At 47.8% G+C, this 20,548-nt stretch overlaps 1 protein-coding gene across 2 annotated transcripts in view; it reads right to left on the bottom strand.

Moving 5' to 3' along the window:
* Kit (KIT proto-oncogene, receptor tyrosine kinase) overlaps window positions 1–20,548 on the bottom strand; it is a 78,511-nt gene that overhangs the window by 37,544 nt on the left and 20,419 nt on the right. For both annotated transcript variants that reach the window (XM_052735178.1, XM_052735179.1), the window contains exons 2-4: window positions 7,387–7,656; window positions 4,963–5,244; window positions 3,558–3,694 (exon numbers count right to left, since the gene is read on the bottom strand). In XM_052735178.1, coding sequence (XP_052591138.1) covers window positions 3,558–3,694; window positions 4,963–5,244; window positions 7,387–7,656 — 689 coding nt within the window. The remainder of the gene's footprint in view (window positions 1–3,557; window positions 3,695–4,962; window positions 5,245–7,386; window positions 7,657–20,548) is intronic.

Raw genomic sequence — 20,548 nt, 5'->3', positions numbered from 1 at the left:
CACGTACAAGACCACATCACAAAGCAGCGATGGAGCAGGCCGACCGGAGAGGACCATGGCTCTTGCCCTTGTGACCGCACTCTGGTGATCTGTCTGCAGACCACTCATGGGGAGATGCTTGCAGAGGAAGTCTCATGGGAACACTTTAACATAGGCAACCGCTACTCCAAATTTGCTGCAGCGTGCACACATTCCCGTTACAAAAGAGGAAACAGCATCCACCAAAGAAAACAAGCAAGCAGGAGGTGATACCGGCAACCACCAAGGGCGAGGGCGCTGGCCGGCTACACGGCCCCAGCAGGGCGAGCCCAGCAACCGGTGCTGGTACCGGGGAATGATGCTGGAAGGGAGCTGGGCAGGACACTCGGGTCCTCAGATCAGCTGTGTCTAAGAGACAACAGGACAAAAGTTCCAGGATGTGATGACCGCCATCACCCCTGAAACAACATGAGCATCCATCGGGTCAATGTCACAATAAAGATTATGACTAGGTAGGGAATGGGAGAAATGCTTCTTTTACTTAGAAAGCCCAGAAGGGGACAAGGTAGCTCACATCTTTAGTGCCAGCACTTGGGAGCTGAGACAGGCCGACGGCTACAGGTTCAAGGCCAGCTTGGGCTACAATAGTGAGGAGCTATCACCAAGCATCAGTCTTAAAACTGCCACCAAGTGAAAGAGCATGCATGCAGGGAAAAGACAAGCGAAACGAACATGGAAAGCATGTGAGCCACCTGCATCAATAAGGACTAGCCACGCGTGGCCATGGAGCATTTCAAATGTGGCAGTTGTGAGTCCACATAAAATACATCCCAGATTCTGGTTACTCAGAGTTATCTAAGATGCAGAATACATCATTAACAACTTTTATGTTAATTTTAGTAAGAAATGATAGTATTTCACACTACTGGGTCAAATACGACGTTAAAAATCCCTTATTTTTGGAAATGTGCCTACTAGAAGTTTTAAACGGCCTGTGATGGTCCCATTATATTTCTATCCTATCTACAACATTGCTAACTACAAACACAGACAATGCCTTTCTTTTCTTTCTTTCTTTTTTTTTTTTCCTCGTATAATTTAGTTTAAGAATTTGTCTTCAGGGCTGGCGACTGCAGGCCTTACAGAGGCAAAGCAGGTGCTCTGTTACAGAGCTAACACCAGCCCACCATGTTTGGAATCCTGTTCCATTAAAACGAGCATACAGAAAAGTTGATGGCCCAAGTCTAACAAAAGGAAGAGAATCTCTGTGGCCATTAACTGGCTGTGAGCTCTTGATCAAGTCAAAGACACAGCTGGCCTTGGCCTCTGTTTCTAAAAGGTGTGAGCTAACAAGAGGGCTTTGAAGACCTTCCCCATATGGATGCTACAGATCCCAAACAATTCCTTCTAGATGTTTCTAAGTGGTAAAAATCTGTCATTTCCCTGTACAGGAACACTATCAAAACAAAACTCTTTCTGACTTCTCTCCAAAGCCACGATAACAACAAACAGATGGAACACCACTTCCTACTAGGGCCAGAGAGTCCCCAAAAGGGTGCTCAGCACAAACTCTGAGATGGTCAGGGCAAAACAAAACAGCTTGGTCAAAAATGATGTTCTAACAATGCCCTAAGTCAAAGATCATAATTAGCATCCCACCAAGCTCAGAAGTGAAAGTGAATAGAAATGTTAGCGTTTGGAAACACTGGGAGAGCCAGCCGAGATGAAAACCATTATAGAAAGCCTAAGACTTAGGCTTGAACAAATAATCACAGTCATTCTGAAGATCTCATTGGATCTAATTTCTCATGAGTGAAACTTCCTCTAAATGGTCAGGATCAAACATTATAGATTTTTTTTTAAATAATCTGATAGTGCTAACAGCATTCCAAATTATGCAAAAGGATCAATAAAAGATTCATGGTGAACCCTGGCGGAGGGCCAAGAGTCCCATCTGCAAGTCACACATTGCATGCTGTCTGCACATGATTTAGTTTTCTTTAACCCTTGGAGGCACACACTGGGATCTCCCCAAAGAGTTCCTAACACTAAAGACTTAGCTACCATCGCCAGTGGGTTAATTGGGAATGGCATGCAGGGCTCCTGGGAACCCCAGCTCAGAACAAAACCACCTGGGGCAATTGAATTTCTCATCTTAAAAGGGGTAATTTTCAAGTATACACAGGCTCAAATACACACACACAGTCTAAATGGTTCTCTCATCTGAAATCAAGGATTATAGAAAGCCAATTAATATGGGATTGTGCTCTGTAAGGTTAGCCCAAAATCCATACAGAAGCTATTATTTTTATTACATTAGATGATCTAAAAACTAAAACTTGTATCTCTGAGACATTGGTTTAAAAGAATGAGCCTCCAGTACAATCCATTCTCCAGACCAGTGGCAGGCTTCATAGACGAAGAAAGATATCATCCATCAAGGTCTGCACAAACACCATCATTATGCGGATCACCATGGTTATGCGTTTAGCACAAGGCTCTTTATGCAGGCATGAAATTGCCAATGTTGAACATTGGCCAAGAGGAGGAGGAAGAGGAGGAATAAAATGCTTTTCTTTTTTTTTTCACCTCACATTCCCATATGTGAAGTGAAGAGGAGCTGCTGATGGCTAGGTAATCATCTCACTAAAATTACTTAAAAATAGAAAAGGAACTCAGTCAATGGGAATTTTAATGCAAAATATTAGGAAAATTAAGCATTTTAAAACCCTTGTTATTAAGTTATTGAGACAAAAAAAAAGCCAAAATAAAGTAGCCACATAAAACTGTCTAAAATTGGTTAGACAGTGCCCTTGCTTAGCATGACACCTTTGGGTTCAAGCCTTAGCATGGGAAGAAAAGAGATTGGGGGGTGGGGGGTGGAGTACCTGGCTAAAATTTATTTAAGATATGCCCCACACAGCATCTGATATATAGTGGGCATTCAATATATATTTGTCAACCGAATGAGAACACAATCATGTCTAAATGTTTCACATTCAAGATAACCAGTACATTAATAGCAAGCAAAACAAACAGAAAACCATTACCAACTTGTTCTCAGGTAACCAGCCTCAAAGGAGGAAATCTGAGCTGCACAAAAAGAGAACCCCATCCCCAGTCATTCTTTTGGGGATCAGAAGAGTCTTGTGGGCCACACATGACACATTTATTCTTCGCAAGAAGAGGGGAGAAGGTTGCTGACCACCCTTGCTATCATCTGGCCTTACACAGACAATATTCACCTGAAGGTTATACAGTTATTCCTCTGTTTTGTTGTTTTTTTAAATCTCCTTACTAACGTCATTTTAATAAAAAAAAAGTGTTAAGTAATAACCCGAGGCTAGTGCCCACTCTTTTCTCAAAATACAGTGAGGATGTGGCCATTATTTGCCACTAATAATAAATGCCTATGTTGTAATATATATTTGGGCAAATAGCATGGAAACACACTCTAGCCAGCTGCTAATAGCCATGTCTACCAGCAGAGTTATCCACAGGCCAGTTTTGTAGAGAACCTATACAATCTCCCACATGGGGACAGCCACAAACCATGAGGAATGAACAGAGCTCCTTACCTGAGTGTTCCCCTTTATCCACATTGAGCCCACGGAACTAGACACATCTTTGATGGTGCATGTCACTGTAAATTTGTCCCCTTCCCTAAGGAGATGACTTGTTTCGGACACAGACACAGCTGGAATAGCTTTGATGGCTAGAATTAAAAGAAATATGTACCTGGAGTCAGTTGATCTGTTACAGCATGAATTTTAACTTCTTTTGGTTTAACGTGTGTCTGTGTGTCTGTGTGTGTGTGTGTGTGTCTGTGTGTGTGTGTGTGTGTGTCTGTGTGTGTGTGTAAATGTATGCCATGTGTGGGTGTCTGAGAAAGCCAAAAGGAGGGTATAGAATACCCTGGAGCTAGAGTGATAGACAGATGTAAGCCACTCAAGGTCAGTGTTGGGATTTGAACTGATCTTTTGGAAGAGCAGCAAGCCCTTTAATTTCTGCGTCACCTCTCTAGGCCCAAACTTGCTTTTTCTTGACTGTGCATAGCTCACATTATATCATTAAATAACATACCAAACACAATACATACTAACCTATCTGTATTGCTTACATATCTAAGTATACCATCAATTAAGTCATTCATCTCACAAGTATATTCATCCACGCTGAGTGAAAAAAGATAGGAGTGTCCACTAGGAGATTATAAATACTTGTGGCTTTTCCAATCAGGTGGAAGACGTTAACACAGTGAAGCAGACTGAATCCTTTACCTGGAACACACTTGATGATTTCTTGAGGCCCTAGCCTACAACTACAAATATTCTCCTAGCCAATGAGTCTCTTTCCCATATATTATACAATCACACCTTGCTTATTTCTGAAAACTCCAGGTTTTAAATAATGAAAATTCCCTTCATTTTAATGAATACAGTTTTTCAAAAGCAGATTAAAAATGCTCATCAGTTGAATCCCAAAGTGAGGCTGAATTAGATAATCTCAAATACAAGGCCTAGTTTATCTTCCAGCTACTGAGAGGTTCATGTGACGCCACACTAAAGTTCCACGGGTTGTGGGCACTTTCTTTCCCAGAGCTTGAATGGCTTGGGAATGCATTAGAATCAATCAGCTAAAGGAAAAAAAAAAAAAATCAGTCATTTGTCCACAGCAAATTAAAAAATAAACCCCTTGTAGACTAATCGCAAATTAAATCTTCCCATTGAGTCCGACACTTAGGGCAAGGATGTCGCTTTGGGATGCCCTAAACCAGCAAGTTTAGTGACCATCTTAGCCAGCAACAGCCATGGACCTGTTACTCCGCGGGGGGAACCCACCAATGTCCGGCATGACTTTGGAAACTGGTAATCTTACTAGTCGCTTGTGTCCTGATGCGGCGATAGGCTAAGGGGGAGGAGAGAGGTTGGCCCCGTGAACAGGGTTCTCCATCTCCCACAAGATGTAAGCAAGGCGCCATACCTGCCCTCACTTTCAGGATGAATTTGTCCGACATCACCCATCGGCCTTCTCTCTGGGCGGCACAGCGGAGGCAGAGCCGGTGGTAGGCCCGCTTCACGTTTTTGATGGTGATGCCAGCCTTGGGGTTGGGGGCGAATGTCAGGTCCTTGGGGAGAGGTTTCCCGTCACACTCCCTGAGGGAATAGTTGGACACCTGCGGGTCTGTCAGAGGGCAGCGGACCAGCGCGTCGTTGTCTTCTTTACCGTACAAGGGCGGGTCGACCAGGAAAAGAACGGCAGGGTCTGTGAAGCAGCAGAACAGAAAGTCAGCCGTGGCATGGCTGCACGTGGACACGTTTGTTCGTTAGGCAGGGCCTTACTATGCTGGCCTGGAACTTGTATGTAGACCAGGGCGGCTTCGAAATCACAGAGATCTACCTGACTCGGCTGGGATTGAAGGCAGGCGCCACCACGGGAAAACATTTTTTAAAAGACTTTTTTTTTTTTTTTTTTTTTTTTTTTTTTGGTTTTTTGAGACAGGGTTTCTCTGTGTAGCTTTGCGCCTTTCCTGGAACTCACTTGGTAGCCCAGGCTGGCCTCGAACTCACAGAGATCCGCCTGGCTCTGCCTCCCGAGTGCTGGGATTAAAGGCGTGCGCCACCACCGCCCGGCTTAAAAGACTTTTAAAGCACTACAAGCTTATGTTAACACAATGGCTTTCAATTTTTTTTTTTAACTTTAATTTACGTGTAGGAGTATGTGGTAGCTTGTCTGTGTGTGGACCATGTGCACACAGACTGAAGCCTGGAAGGGGGTGTCAGATCTCCTAGAGCTGTGGTCAGTGGTGTGAGTTGCCCAGTGTGGGTGCTGAGACCCAAACTGCGTGCCCAGTAAAAACCAGCGTGTGCTCTTAAAGACGGAGCTTCCTCTCCGGCCTCCAACACACTGGCCTTTGCTGTGGGTCCTATGGATCAAAGGCAGGTCCTTAAGCTTATGTGGCAAGCACTCATTTGACTAAGCAAGCTATCACCATCCCAGCCAGCCCCCTGAACTACTGTTGAAAAATTATCCTGTCCACCTGGAAATCAAATGTTACAAACACACAGATGACTCTGTTGCCACTGAAATATATTTGTTTAATCATTTAATTAAGAGGGGAAAAAAAAATCAAACCATCGTGACCGAACTATGATCAGAAGCCACAGCTGGTTTTCTGCTTACACTTTATCACCAGGGTGGAGGGCCTCCAACACGGTGCCATTTTTCTTTCCTCACAGTGGCATAGACTAGTTAAGGGTCTAAACATGAAGGGAGGGTGTGAGTGTCTGTGCGGCCCATCATTAAGCCTAATGGTGCTCCCATTACCACCTGGAAATTACGGACCACCTTCTCCAATGTCACCAGCAGCTCGGGGGGTGGGCTTAACAACTCCGGAGCTGAACCCAGAAGCTCAACTGGGGCTTCTCAGCGGAGCATGTCTCCTCAGCTGCCCACTTATGGAAGGACAAGTGATAAAGCAGGCAGAGGCACAGTCAATTTCATGGCAATCTTCCGAGGCAGCTTTATTAACCCCTGTTGGAGCGTGCAAAGATTTGTATAATTGTGTCTCCCTAACAATTCCCTAAGGGAGGCTGCTCATCTTATCTAAAGACCACAGTGAGAAATGGGGGCGGCGCTCACTAGGCAGCACATCTCCCAGGCACAGGAAATACATCTGCTCTATGCTCACAGAACCGAGAGCATGTTATAAATGGCAGGCCCAGTCCCAATTCAACCGGTGCTGGAACCAGGACTTCCATTTCCTGCCTTCTCATGTCTCCCTTAAACTGTCATTAGCTTCGTTTTTACATCACCCGAAGGAGACGGCCCTGCCAGGGGTTCTTGACATCCCGGCAAAAGCACACACACAAATTGCTGAACTGGTCTAGAAAATGAGGTAGAGCAACATAACTGTCACGTCTCTTTGTCTTCTGTTTCTGAGAGGTTGTAACTGTTAAGAACCGACCCCAGAAGAACTTACGGCTGATAAAGGACGCTTAGTTGTCTGAATTGTTTTTCTGGGGTTTACTCCCTGAAGAGTGGGCCAAGTCTTTTGAAGTGCTAGTCTGTTTAGGCCTTTGGAGGCCTTTGGTTCCCTGAAGTGTTTTTACTAAAGCGGGAATATTTAGTATCTCAAGGCATTAAAATGCAGTTTTCCCAAAGGGCCTAATTTATTCTTAGGGTTGACTCCAAGCACCAGGACAAATGGGCTAACCAGATTGTAATCCAGTTATGGCCTTGCAGACCCCCAGCTGGGGTCACACTCAAAGCCACTGTGAATCTAAAGATGGGGGAAGCCAGCCAAGGAAAACATTTACGTTGAGCCTTCTAGAACCTGTCACCTTAAAGTAGGAACAGGGTACCGGACACTCTACGACACAGCGGCCCAGGAAGCCCTGCACTTACCTCTAACAAACACATAAATAGAGTTTCGGAGTCCAGCGCTGTTGATACACGTGTATTTGCCCGTGTGAGTGGCCTCGGCTTTTTCCTGAACCCACTCATGGTGCTGACTCTCACTCATTCGTTTGATGGTCTCGAAAGTCCATTTGATGAAGGCGGGATCAACACACATCAGCCTGACTGTGTCGCCAGCTTCGACGATTAACTCTGGTTGTGCTGGATGGATGGATGGTGGAGACGGCTCCCCTGGACTCACAGATGGCTGGGAAGTCCCTGCCAAGAAAAACAAGGACTGTGTTGAGTGTGAGCTGTCTTGGCGAAATAAAGCAGTTCTTCTAATATTGAGTTCCATCTTCTGTATACGCCACAATAAAAATAGCCCTGCTATTTGTGGCTGAAAAGGAAATTCTGTCTAAAGTTTAAATTCATCTATAAAGCTATTTTCTGCAGCCTTCAATTAGTCCTGCGGGTCATATCTGGTGTACAAGCTGCCGAGCTGGACGTGCTTTCTTTGGGTCAATCACGCACAGGCCTCGCACTTCTGACGGTCTGTCCTCATGGCGCTGCTACGCTAACGCTCACCTTAGAAAACACAGCAACATCTCACACAGTGGGAACCAGAAACAAAAATGATCCGTCGCCCACCTCCTGGGTGGCATGGGCATGACTTCGTCCTCAGTGGTATAACCGCTGGTACGCGGCCCTCACTCAAGGAGATGAGCCACGAGCGAGCGCTGCTCATGCAGGCAGTCCTCATTAAAGTCAGTGGGTCACCAAAGACACATGTGTGTGTGTGTGTGCATTTGCATCTGTGAAAAAGTACATTAAAAATAAGAGCGTACATGACAGGAAGACATCCTTCTGTTTTTCAAGCTTTGGAATTCACCTATTTTCATACAACACTCCTCATGTGACAATGCTCACAGAAGTAAATATCCACATATCTCCAAATGTCAAGGTAAAAAAATGATGACCGCACCTTGCGGATTAGACCCTGAGACAGTTTACCTCATATGTTGGCTTCCAATCTGATCCACCCAATGCCCAGGAAGGCCACATCGGTGCGGCACACGATTTTGACACACATTTCAGAGTTAAGGAAAAAACTCTCCGCTCCAGAAGCCAGGGTGAGAAGCACCGTCAAGCAACCCTGGCCATCGGAACTGAAAGTGGTGGGGTAGAACCAATCCCTAAAAGTTGCTCTCTGACCTCTGAAGGTACATGCATGTACACATACACACATACATACACACACACACACACACACACACACACACACACACACACACACACACACAGTAATAATGAATAAAAATGTTTTAAAAGGACTCTGCTCAAGCCCAGACTAAGTGAAATTCAGCTGTAAGTTCAGACTGAAGAAAAGGAGGTGGACTGGACCTTGACCGCATTGGATGAGGTGGAGGACGAGACTGCAGAGGACGAGGCTGCAAGGGAAAAGCCGCAAGGCAGCCAATGTGTGAGGCACCTGGCTGGAAAACAGTCCCTGACAGGGAAGGCTGAAGAGCTTGGAAGAGCCACACCTTGGCATAAGCCTGGTCCAACCTGCAGGACGATCGCTCACTGGACAGGCATGACTTCAGGATGGAACCCCTAACAGCAAGGGTTCTACCAGACAAAAACAGGGGGGAAAGTCATGAAAAGGCTGGTTTTGTTGTCACTGTTTTTAAATCACCAAGGATGGGGGGGGGGGTAGAAGGAGGAAGGAAGGAGGGGGGAAGAGGGAGGGAGGGAAGGAGGTGGGGAAGAGAAGCAAAGAAGAGAAGAGAGGCCAAGGCAAGATTGTGCTTTAGAAAGTGCCAGAAAAAAAAAAAAAGGGTGGGGTTGAGGCAGATACCCCATGGTGAGACCACAGACAAGAGACTCATCCTCTAAGACAGTTACAGAGACTCCTGGGAGCTGGCCAGGCACACACCTTTCATCCCAGCACTTGGGAGGCAGGGGCAGGAGGATGTCTGTAAATTTGAGGCCTGCCTGGTCTACATAGAACAACAGAACAACAAAAATAAATACACCACACACACACACACACACACACACACACACACACACACAACCTGACACTCCTGGAATTCAAGGGCACAATTTCCGTGGAGTGGGAATTTCTGCCTGTTCCGGGGCAGGCAGCTTCAAGTGTGGAGCTCTCCTTATGGCAGGAGATGGGAGAAAAAAAATAAATGAACAGGCAAAGAAGTCTGTAAAGTAAGGAACGCAGGGGAGCTATGCACATGTGCACACAGAAGGCGGAGGGCCGGGAGAATGGGGCAGAAGGAAGGAAGGCACTGTAGAGAAAGGCTCAAATTGTACTCCACGGGCTTATGAATGCATGATCAGCTTCAATCCCTGTCTAAATCCAGGCCAGCGGTTCACCTGGAAGAGCAACTGTGGGTCCCATTGTGTCAAGCCCGGGTCACCCCAGAGCAAAAGACTCTGCACAGAACAACAATGACAGGGATTACAGCCATCAAATGTCACTAAGCATCAGCAACCAGAGAGCTGTTCTAGGGTGACAAAGCCTACCTGGGCCACCAGGCTTCACACCTCAATGGGGCGCAGCCTGCTTAAGGACATGGGGCAGTGGGGATGGTTTTCAGAGGCCTGGGGAGCGTTCAAAAAGAAAAGTGGAGGTAGCCACAAACTATTGGTTTCCGTTACTTATATCCCAATTTATGTAGTCTCTGGAGGAAGGGAGGGAGGGAGGGAGGAAGGGAGGAAAAGAGGGAGGGAGGGAGGAACTAGTTCTAGTGAATGGAATATGCATGCTTCAGACGCTGACACCAAATTTAATCCAGAAATTTAGTTGATGCCTTACATCCTTTTGTGAAATTTAAAAATCATTGCCACTAGAAGTATTCGGGCTTTATTTCCAAAAATGACTTGTAAGTTCAACCTGCATAAACAATATAAAACAAAAATAGTTTTATTAGGGTACAAGCGAAGGTAATATTTACGGCCTTGTTTCCAAACTATCTTCCATGTTGTTATCATGGCCTCTCCAAAAATAATAATAGTAGTAACAGAGATTCAGATTTAGAGAAATAGAGATTCACATTAAAGGAGCATCCCTCAGAAAGGTACTCCAGGGTTATAGGGATGCTCAGGGATAAGAGGGCTTGTAGAACAAGCCTGAGAGCCCGAGTTTGGGTCCTCGGCACAACATAAAAAGCCAGGCATGAAAGAGTGCCCTGTAGCTCCAGCCGGGCAGGCAGAGAGATCCCACCCAGGAGCTCACTCTTCGGCTGGCCTAGCCCAGGCAGCCGCTCCAGGTCAGTGAGAGACCCGTCTCAGGGGAGTGGATGACAAACAGCAAAGGCAACACCTGAGGTCCTCCTCTGACCTCTGTGCACAGGGGTGTGTGTGCCCATTTACACACACACACACACACACACACACACACACACACACACACACACACACGCGCGCGCGCGCACACACACACACACGCGCGCGCGCGCGCGCACACACACACACACACACACACACAATTTCAACTGAGCGGTGAAACCACTCTGAAATACACATTTTCAAATGTATGCCTTGTCGACTTGGCCATCTTTTGTCTACACTGCGATTTTTTGTATCACCAAATGTGATACTTCCTTAGTTTTATGTGGCTGTGAATAGGAGTAGGAGTTATGCTCTTGTCCTGGAACATGTTAATGAACCAAAAGAAAATGACCTACGATGATAAAACTCACCACCCTAGGGGCCGACGGGGGGTGGGGGTGGGGGGTGGGGTTTGTACATAAACAGACAGCCATGAAAAGACACCAGTGCAAAAGGAAGGTCAGCACCTCCTCTGCTCACAGCCTCTTCAAGTGCTTCCGGTGTCTTCCCTGTTACCTGTGTCAAATTTGTCCAAAATCAAGGCAGCAGCTGAAGGCAGGGGCTCAAACGTGCCCCACGGCAACATCCCTATCACTATTATTCAGCAGAGCCAAAAGGCAAAAAAGACCACAATTGTCTACCAACAGGTAAAATGTTGGGTGTTGGCGCAACGAAATATTAGTAAGCCGTAAAAAAGAACACAGCTCTGACGCACGCTACAACACAGGAGAGGACACAAATGGATGCCTGACCTCCCTTATGTGATGCACACGGAGCAGGGCAGTTCAGAGACAGACCGTAGCATGGAGTTGGTTTGGGGGATGAAGAGACCATTTAACAGACGGCAGCTCTGTTCAGAGGTTGAAGAGGCTCTGGAAATGAGATGGAATGGTGACTCTCCCACACTGTGTACTCGCTCTCATCATCGCTGAACTAGATAACTTAAAGTAGCACACTCTACGTCATAAATAGTGTATCCTCGCTCTTTTAAAACCCTAAAATCAAGCCGGGTGGTGGTGGCACACACCTTAAATCCCAGCACTTAGGAGGCAGAGGCAGGCAGATCTCTGAGTTCGAGGCCAGCCTGGTCTACAGTCAGTTTCAGGACAGCCAGGGTTACACAGGGAAATCTTGTCTTGAAAAACAAACAAAAACATAAAATTAAAATAAAAAACAAAACAAGAAAAAACCCTCGACAAGCACCACCTAAGCCTTCTCCGGCGGCCCTGCCTCTTTCCTCCATGACATTGCCACCTCTGGTGGAGCCTGATGAGGCCCCCAGTGTGGCTTCCATTGTGTCATTAAAAACAAAAGCAAAAAACATTGCCCATAGCCTGCTGTTCTGCCCAGATATGTCCACACTGCACCTTCCAGGAAGCAGCCAGTGTTGATCCTCTGAGCTGAGGACCCTGCAACAGGCTGGAGCCCAAAGCGTTTGTGCCCCAAGGTAGCCAACTGCTACTCACACTGCCCGAGTCACTTGCTCTTTATCCCCAAACTCCTTAGGATGTGTATTGATAGTGTATCAATTACGTGTACGACATACGTGCTGTGAAAACACACACACACACACACACACACACACACACACACACACACACACACACGGGCATGCGTGTAAGGGGGAAACAGCTGAAGGCTCGTGATTAGTAGAAACTGTCAGAGGCGCCTCTATTAGCAGATCTACTGTTGGATTTAATGTGGGTGAAACGTTTAGATTAGATTACGATTAGAGGGGCCTCCAACTTGCAGCCTGCATTCAGCGTGTCTGCAGAGGACTTGGGGGAACGAAATTAAAATCCAGAGCCTGGTGTGTGTACAGTGAGGATGGCTATTCACTCAGAATGCTCCTGAGGACTCCTCTGGAACTCGAAAGCAACCCAAATCTCAAAGAAAAGAAATTGTTCCTCTATTGCGTCCTCTATTGAAGATACAGTATGTCGGACACCAACTTTCATTTTTTCTTTCCTTAAGAAAAACAAAATGCCTAAGGCATAGCTGCATTTGCTACAATGTGTCAGTTAACCAAACCGAGTCCAGACTGTCCGCATGGGCTGACCAAGCCTGCTGGTCCCCGGTCCGGCCCCTACAGTAGTGATTGGCTCCTACTAGCCTTGACTTCTAGGGCCTTATTCGTGGACAAAGGACCATCCCTGCAAAGCCTGGATTTCTAGCTGGGGTTAAAAGTGGGGAAGTCATTTCAAAGCCTTTCCACCTTTGGAGGTGAATATAAGGAACCAGGTAAAACCATGGTTTGGAAGGAAACCCACGCAGAGGGGCCCAGTCTGGTTTTGGGGAAGTAGGCCAAGAGAAGACAGAGCCTCTACCTTGTAGTTCAACTGCCCCTCAGTTTCTGTACTGTTTGGTTACAATTTATGATAAAAAGAAACACTAATGATGTGTGTGTGTCATACTGTTTCTGACATACTTTTACGGCCCCATAGGAATATCATGATAAGAACCGAGATGGAAGGATCCTAGTAATTGCCCACAACACCCTGGAGACCTTACAAAGTCCATACTGGGAATAGAACAAAGCTGGGGGCGGTGAGAAAGGGCTCAGCGAATGTCACCCGGACCTTCCATCCACTCCCAGGGGTAGGGGGACTCTGGTTCACCCACACACTCAGGGAACCCAGGCCACACAAGGCCTAGACTCCGCATGCGCTATGCAGAGGCCAACTCCTTCGGCACAGATCTGCCGCATAACTAAAACTCGGTGCCGATGGGGACCCCAGAGGCTTGTGGGGAGCCAGACAATATGAATGAAATCAAGACAGTGGGGGAGGTAAATGAGCTACATGTCACACACTGAATGAAGACTATTACGCTGTCCCAGATAGGCCAAGAAAGGCTCCAGGGGGAGGGGCCATGACACCTGAGTCCGGGGAATCGGCACATATGTGTGAGGAAAAGAGTAACTTCTCAAAGTAGATGACATCAGGGACTCAGGGTCAGCTACTCCTACGAGGGCCTGAACGGGCAGCACCCCTCAGCAATTAGCCCTCAGCCTCTCAAGATCAGCCTCTCAAGATCTGCCTCTGCAGCCTCAAGATTCTTAGAGATCGGGGACAAGAATGTGCTCAATAAATGCGAGGGGGGGTAGGGAATGAGAAGGCGCCCCATCCAGGAGAAGGGCTGTTAACTGAGAACACCATCTCTAACCACATCACAGTGCGTGTGTTTGCTCACGTTTTATTGAAGGTCAGCTCCAATTTGTGGTGAATAACTTTATTCTTTTATCTTGTTGTACATATTATGCAATAAAAGATTTAAAAAAATCAAATGTACTTGGGGGTAGCTTGCACTTTGAAAGAGAACAAACTACTTTATGCCCAAACTCCTAGGACTAGTCAGTCACCTTTCAAAGTATCTTCCCGGTCAAGTCAGAACACACTCACACAGGCATTACACACGGACACACCCACTCCAAGATCCCCAAAGGACTTTCTGAGTAATATTCAACCCCGTCATACAAAGATAATAGTGATAACTGGCAGAATCATCGTTAAGGTCACACAGGTTTAGACAATACTGTAAACAAACTTTGACATCATCTCCTAGGCCCAGGCCCTGAAAACAACCCCTTTTGTTTAAAGCAAATTTCTGTTTAGCTTTTAGAGGTGGGATATTTAGAGTCTGTACCCAAGTCTGTCAGATTTATGAGCCAAATTGATGTTTCAAGCAATAGAAATGCAACCACTTGCAAGTCGGCTTAAACCTCACAAAAAACGACAAGGCATCTTGGCAGGATACTTTTAAAAGCAGCTCCTACGTCAAGGTTGGCCTAAAGACGAGCCTGTTTGCAGAAGAGAACTGAAGGGGGAGAAATTAAACATAATAAAATGGGCACGTCGGTCATTAACGCACCAGGTGTGAGCTGTGTCTCCACAGACCCACAGTGACTCTGTTTAACTAGGGGAATGCTGAGGGCCAAGAACACCCCCGCCCACACCCCACCCGGCAGGAGGCAGACTCACCAGCCAGAGATCATTACCGTACCACGAAGCTAGTGCTGGCCAAAGGATTGTGCGTGGTCGGTGGTTCACCTTAGGAGGGGTCAGAAGCAATCCTCGGTGGAAACCGAGCCTTGGATTTTAGTAGGGTACTGTCCTACAGGGACTCACCTGACACAGACAAACCATTTTTTTGTTGAAAATCAAACAGGCTTTGTATTAGATCATTTTGCCCAACTGTGGGCTAACAGCGTTCTTAGTCTCAAATAGGATGGGCTAAGCTAGACGTATGAGAGGTTGAGCCTATTAATCAGGTACATTTGAAACTTCTCACAGTTTTGTAAGTGCTGATACTACTGTAACTTGAGGAACAGCTACACTCAGGAGAACTGATCTGAGAAACGGAGTGTCAGCAACAATCAGAAAGGGGTCCCTGGCGTTCAGGGTTCAAGGTGAAGAAAGCAAATGGCCAGGCTGCGGGTGGGATGAGAGAGGGCAACGGTGGGCTCGAGTGTGAGCCTCGAGAAGAAGAGCGCTTCCGCTGGAGGTTAGGGCTGGCAAGACCAGCCCAGGGCCTGCCTCTCTCCACAGGAGGGGTAGGGAGGCAAGCCTGGCTGCCACGCCAGGATCAGGACTAGAACAAAGCCAGCTTAGAAACAAGAAAGGGCCTAGCCAACAGCCGGTGAGACATGAGCAGGCCATAGGAGGACAGCCAGGTGAGGTGGGTATTTCTGGGTGCTTGAGGGGACTCCAGGCGGGCTGGCCCTGGACGGTGAAGAAACAAGACGAGACTCATGTTTTAGGCCTCTGTGATGGGATGATGGCTGTGCCAAGTGATTAGAAAAAAAAAACAAAACAGACTTAAGGACATTTGAACCAGTGTGATGGCCAGGCCCTAGAGATTCGAGCACAGGAGAGGTGAGGGCCAGGGACACACTCATTCTTACTGGCCCACATAGTAACTAGGGGTATTGGTATCTGTGAAATCACCGGGGGTGAGGGGGTGGACTACAAAGGCCCAAGCTATCAAGGACAGGACCCAAGGTCACTGAAGGCGGGAAGAGACTGAGGATGGGACATTTCGGGTGGATGGTGCACATGGAGGAGACACTCCAGGGGCAGCTGGGAAAGAGTGGTTCCCGGGCTGCCGCATGAGGCCCAGTGGTACAGGAGCCCATAACGGCTCAAGGACACCAAAGTCAGGGTGCGACACTGTGTCAAGCCTCCCACCGTTTAGACCCAGTCTTTTCAGGAAAATATCTGTGGTACAAGGGAGGTGAGGCTCTCTGCCGGGTCCCACAGAGGAGTCCAGGTGGAGAAATAACAGTGGAGAATGAGGCCTGGCTGCTGTACCCAGATTTCATAAAATAGCGGGGAGCTGGTGGGCCCAGTGGGGCCAGCCTGCTGTCCCACTGCTTAAGAGGCTGAGATGGGGGAACCCAAGGATCTTGGAAGAAGCATAGTTTCCCCAGGGCTAGAAAAGGAAGCCCCCCACCCCATACACGGACAAACAGGAGTGCCCTTGCTCTGGGGAGGTAGGGCTAGGAGGCTACCTTCTCCACCCTCCCTCCTACCCGCTCGGCTGCATGGGGTTCAGCCAGGTGGGTCCACCTGCAGCTTGGGCCCTTCCTGCCTCGGCTGCTGAGGGAAGGAACTCGGCTTCAGCAGCCCCCTCCCCACCCCCCAGTTTCAACCACATGAACAAGCCCGGGGCTAATAAATCGCCTTTCCTGTAAGGTTCATGTAGTCTTGCATCTCTGGTTCTGGGGGATCTGGGGCTTTGTTTCTGTTGTTGTTTCAATCTTTTGAGAGGAAATCTCGCTATGTTGCTCAGGCTGGTCTTGAGCAACAGGGACTGACTACAGGCGGGCACCACTGGGCCGAGCTCCTGGCTATGACATCCCTGATCCCCGGGCAGAGTGACCGCCTACTCTGCTGCTAAGTATTTCTGCACTCAGATTCCTCTGCAGAGCCCTGTGGAGCAGCGCTTCATCCGAGCGAGCGGGATGTGCCCCACCCCAAAATCCTAAGTGAGCTATCTGGTGGCAAAGACGCCGCCCTGGGGCCGCCTGCGCCTTCTGAAAAGCAGACCCGAGATCAAAGCGACGTCACATGTTCTGCTGCTACCCAGGGACGACAAGGACGCCCGGGGAGGAGGTTTCTACAATCTGTGGCATTCAGCACAGCTTCGCGCTGACTGAAGGACATGGGCAAAAAATGTGAACTGCTTGGTCTCGCTGTGATTTAACATTTGTACATTTTAAATAAAACACATAACTGCCTCTGTCTGTTTTCAAGCAACTAGCGAAGGATAAAGGGGAGCGCACCAGGTAGAGAGACATACAGACGTTCTGAACTTTCCTGACCGGAAGTCTCCTCACCTGAGAATTAAAAGTTCAAAAGTCTCAGGAGCACTAAGGAAAGTCCGGGGCCTGCTGGGGACACAGCTCGGTGGGTAAAGTCAGTCTAGTTCGCCAAAGGTCCTGGGTTCGACTCCTGAGTACCTCTTATACTAGAGCGGGGCAGAGAAGTCTGTAATCCCAGTCCCTCCAATAGGCTGAGCAGGAGAGTCAGGAGTTCAAGGTCATCCCTGACCTCAACCAGCCCTTGGCCCACCTTGGGCTTGTTGAGGGCTTGTCTCAACACTCCCACCACTACAGAAAACTTAGATCGTTGCTCTTGAGGTGTTTGCCTAAAATTCCAGGGGCTAGCAAGACAGCTCAGCAGGTAAGGAACTTTGCAGGAACCTGGTGAGCTGAATCCAGTCCTGGGACCCACATGATGGAAGGGATCAACTCTGGAAATTCTCTTCTGACCTCCACACGTGTGTGCTGTGGCGCACACATGCCCTTACACCACACACAAAGTAAATAAATAAAAATTTAAAATAAGTATAATTTAAAAATTTTTTTTTGGAAAGTCCAGGACCTATAATCAAATACTTAGAACCTAAGGGGTAAAGGTAAAGAACTCTCCTTAAAGACTTAGGGGCTGGACACAGAAGGTCCTCAAATGCCTTGTGGCACAGCTAAAGGCCACAGGTCAGTAATTCCTGGTCCACACCCACACTTCAGCGAAGATTCTTAATTGTTTTTTTTAGAACTCCTTCCAAATATACAGTTACCAGAAGTACAGGCTTTCCTAGGAAAATATTTTCCTTTAAAATAGTCCCTGCTCACTCATCCTAAGAAAAATCCAACTGAGCGTCTGAGGAAGCAGGATCCCCCCCACCCCCATCTTAAAGACTCAAAGAGAGGAAGCTTCCTCAGTCATTATGAGCGTGGTCTTTGGGGAGTCAGATAAGCCCCGGGTTTGACAAGGACGACATGTGTGGCTGTATCACAGAGCGACGAGGAGGAACTTTCTCACTTCCACTGGGTTTCCCCCCCATCCAGCCCAGCTCCTGCTGTAAATATGGAGGTTTCCGTGTTTTGATTTCTGGAAAGCACTCACTGAAACGTGAACCAGATAAGAAGCACTAGGAGCGGTCTCTAGTAAACACCCGAAAAAAGAGACCCAGCCATCTGCTCAGCCAGAGCTGGGGGTGGCGTCCGGGGCTGTCCACTTCTTTCAACATTAACTTCCTTAACTTAAAGTGCAAAGCAGGAGACAGGTCAAGAAGAGAGGCAAGGGTCGGCCACACTCAAGAGCAGGACAGTGGCAGGACAGTGGGACTCCAAGCCACAGGCAGCTCAGCACAGCCCTGCTGCCGGCGGCCTCCCAAGCAGCACAAACTCGCCCGCAGGGATCTATGTAGCCGCTGCCACAGATCCAGGTCAGGAGTGCTCGCTCTGTCTTCACTGTGGCAGGAGTGGCCTGTGCACACGGACACAGCACTGCTCGTATCCTCCCGGCATGCTGCGCTCTCTCGGGAGTCTTAGAACCCTGCTCAATTCCAATTCTGCAGGCCCAGGAGGGAAAAAGCAAGGGTGGTGACCGTGACAAACAAAAACTTTTGCAAATAAAGCTTTGGAGACCCCAGGCTCTAGTTCCAGTCCTACGGCATCAAGTTCTAATGGTGTCCAAGGAGACATTAGGGAAGAAACGATTAACATTTTCACACATCCGTGTGTATGTGTGTGCACACATGCATATGCACATGCATATGGCAGCTGGGGCATTTCAGAAATTTATTAGATAAAATATGCGTACTGATTAATGGTGTTTAACCATTTGTAAGCATGAGGTTGAGGGGCATTAAGTGCATTCCCATTGCTGGGCAGTTATCATCGTTCATTTTTACAAATTTTCATCTTCTCACACAGAAACACTGCCCGCTAACCACTAACCACTAACTCCCAACTCCTTTCTCCCCTAGCTTCATGAGGCCACTTTCCATCTCCATGAATTTGGCATTCCAGGGACCCTGAGGAAGAGTACTCCTACACTACTTGTCCTTGTGGGACTTACACGTTTCCCTAGTGGTTACACTGTGGCGTGTCAGAACTCTATCCCTGTTCAAGGCCGAATAATGTTCCGTTGCGCGTATGTATGTAAGTGCCACGCTTCTTCCTTCCTACTCATCCTGACGTTTGGACGGTTTCCCCGAGGCATTTTCAACTATGATCAACACTTTGGAAACGCCTCTCTGATTTTTCTAGCTTTCGAAAAGATGCTAGGAATTAATTATACTTGACTTAACTAGATGAATATGCTAATTTTCTTCATAAGGGGTAAGTCAATACATTTGACTCACAAACGTACTCTGAAATCTACTTTTAAGGGACCTGTCAAATAAGGAAAAGTGCGTCTTCCCTGTTCCTGCACACTACAGCAAACAGGAAATTTCCCTTCTACTGCTACCGTCAAGATGTCATCTCTCCAGAAGCGGGGGAGAAAGCGGTAATGTTTTCGACAAGAAATTTTATCTGAGGCAGCTGCTGAAGAGGAGGGCAGAGGCCGTGGCGGCTGCTCTGCCACCAGACTTCAGTTCCTGGAAGGGCAACAGTGTCCTGCGGAGCCGGCTAACAGGCTGGGGCGACTCCCCGGGGAACCCATTGGGCAGCCCCTCTCTACTCTTCCTTCCTGTTATCTTGCCAAGGAGGAGAATCTGTTTTGTCGGTGCTAGAGAGATTTCTAGGAAGACAGTGAGCCTGATCAGAACCTACAGAAGTTAAGGGGCTCCCGAAGGAAACGGGAAGCCCCCTTCTTGGTCCTTCCCAGAGAGAAGAAAAGCAGCCCTCTAGTCGAGGGCGGGGATGGGTCAGCCTGGGTGGCCTGCATGTGCCCGTGACACCCGGGGAAAAAGAAAAGCAAGTATCAGACGGTAGCAGTCGTAGCCTGGGGTTCTCTGCACTCATCTTGCAGCTTCTCTGCACGTTTGCAATTATCCACCTCACCCCACCTAAGTAAAGACCGTTGGGTGGGGGTGGGGGCGGGGTCCAACTGTGTAACTTTATACAGCACGTTTTAAAGTCTAGACCAGAGGGTCTAAGTGACAGGTGCTGCCCTAAGCTTGGGATGGCAGGTGACACCACAGAAATATAGTGTGACTCAGGGTAGGAGGGTTTTCAAGCCAAACACAGGGGTCCCAAGCCAAGGCAATGAAGCTTTGGGGAAGCCCACTGGCCTCTCCCGGCCTCAATGGCGATGTCTGGGAGTCACGCATGGGGCTGTTCAGGATCCTTCCATCATCCCTAAGTCCTTTAAGAACCTATTCTTGATAAAGCTCCCTGCTCTTGCTGCTGGGATCACTAATGTGGCAGCCAGAGGCTAAGGACCTAAGGGACCTGAAGTCTCACAAAAAGCACCAAGAAAACCTGAAAACCCGGAGTCCAGGACAAGCAGGAAGACAGGGGGAGGGAACGGTGGTTCAGAGTGCACTGAGGTCAGGCGGGAAATGGTACCTGACGACGAAGCCACTA

This window comes from Peromyscus californicus, unplaced genomic scaffold (genome assembly GCF_007827085.1).
Source record: "Peromyscus californicus insignis strain IS unplaced genomic scaffold, ASM782708v3 Scaffold_13__1_contigs__length_99412109, whole genome shotgun sequence".
In the NCBI taxonomy this organism is placed as follows: Eukaryota; Metazoa; Chordata; class Mammalia; order Rodentia; family Cricetidae; genus Peromyscus; species Peromyscus californicus.
The sequence above is the reverse complement of the archived record's forward strand: the minus strand, read 5'-3'. Positions and strand labels throughout refer to the sequence as shown.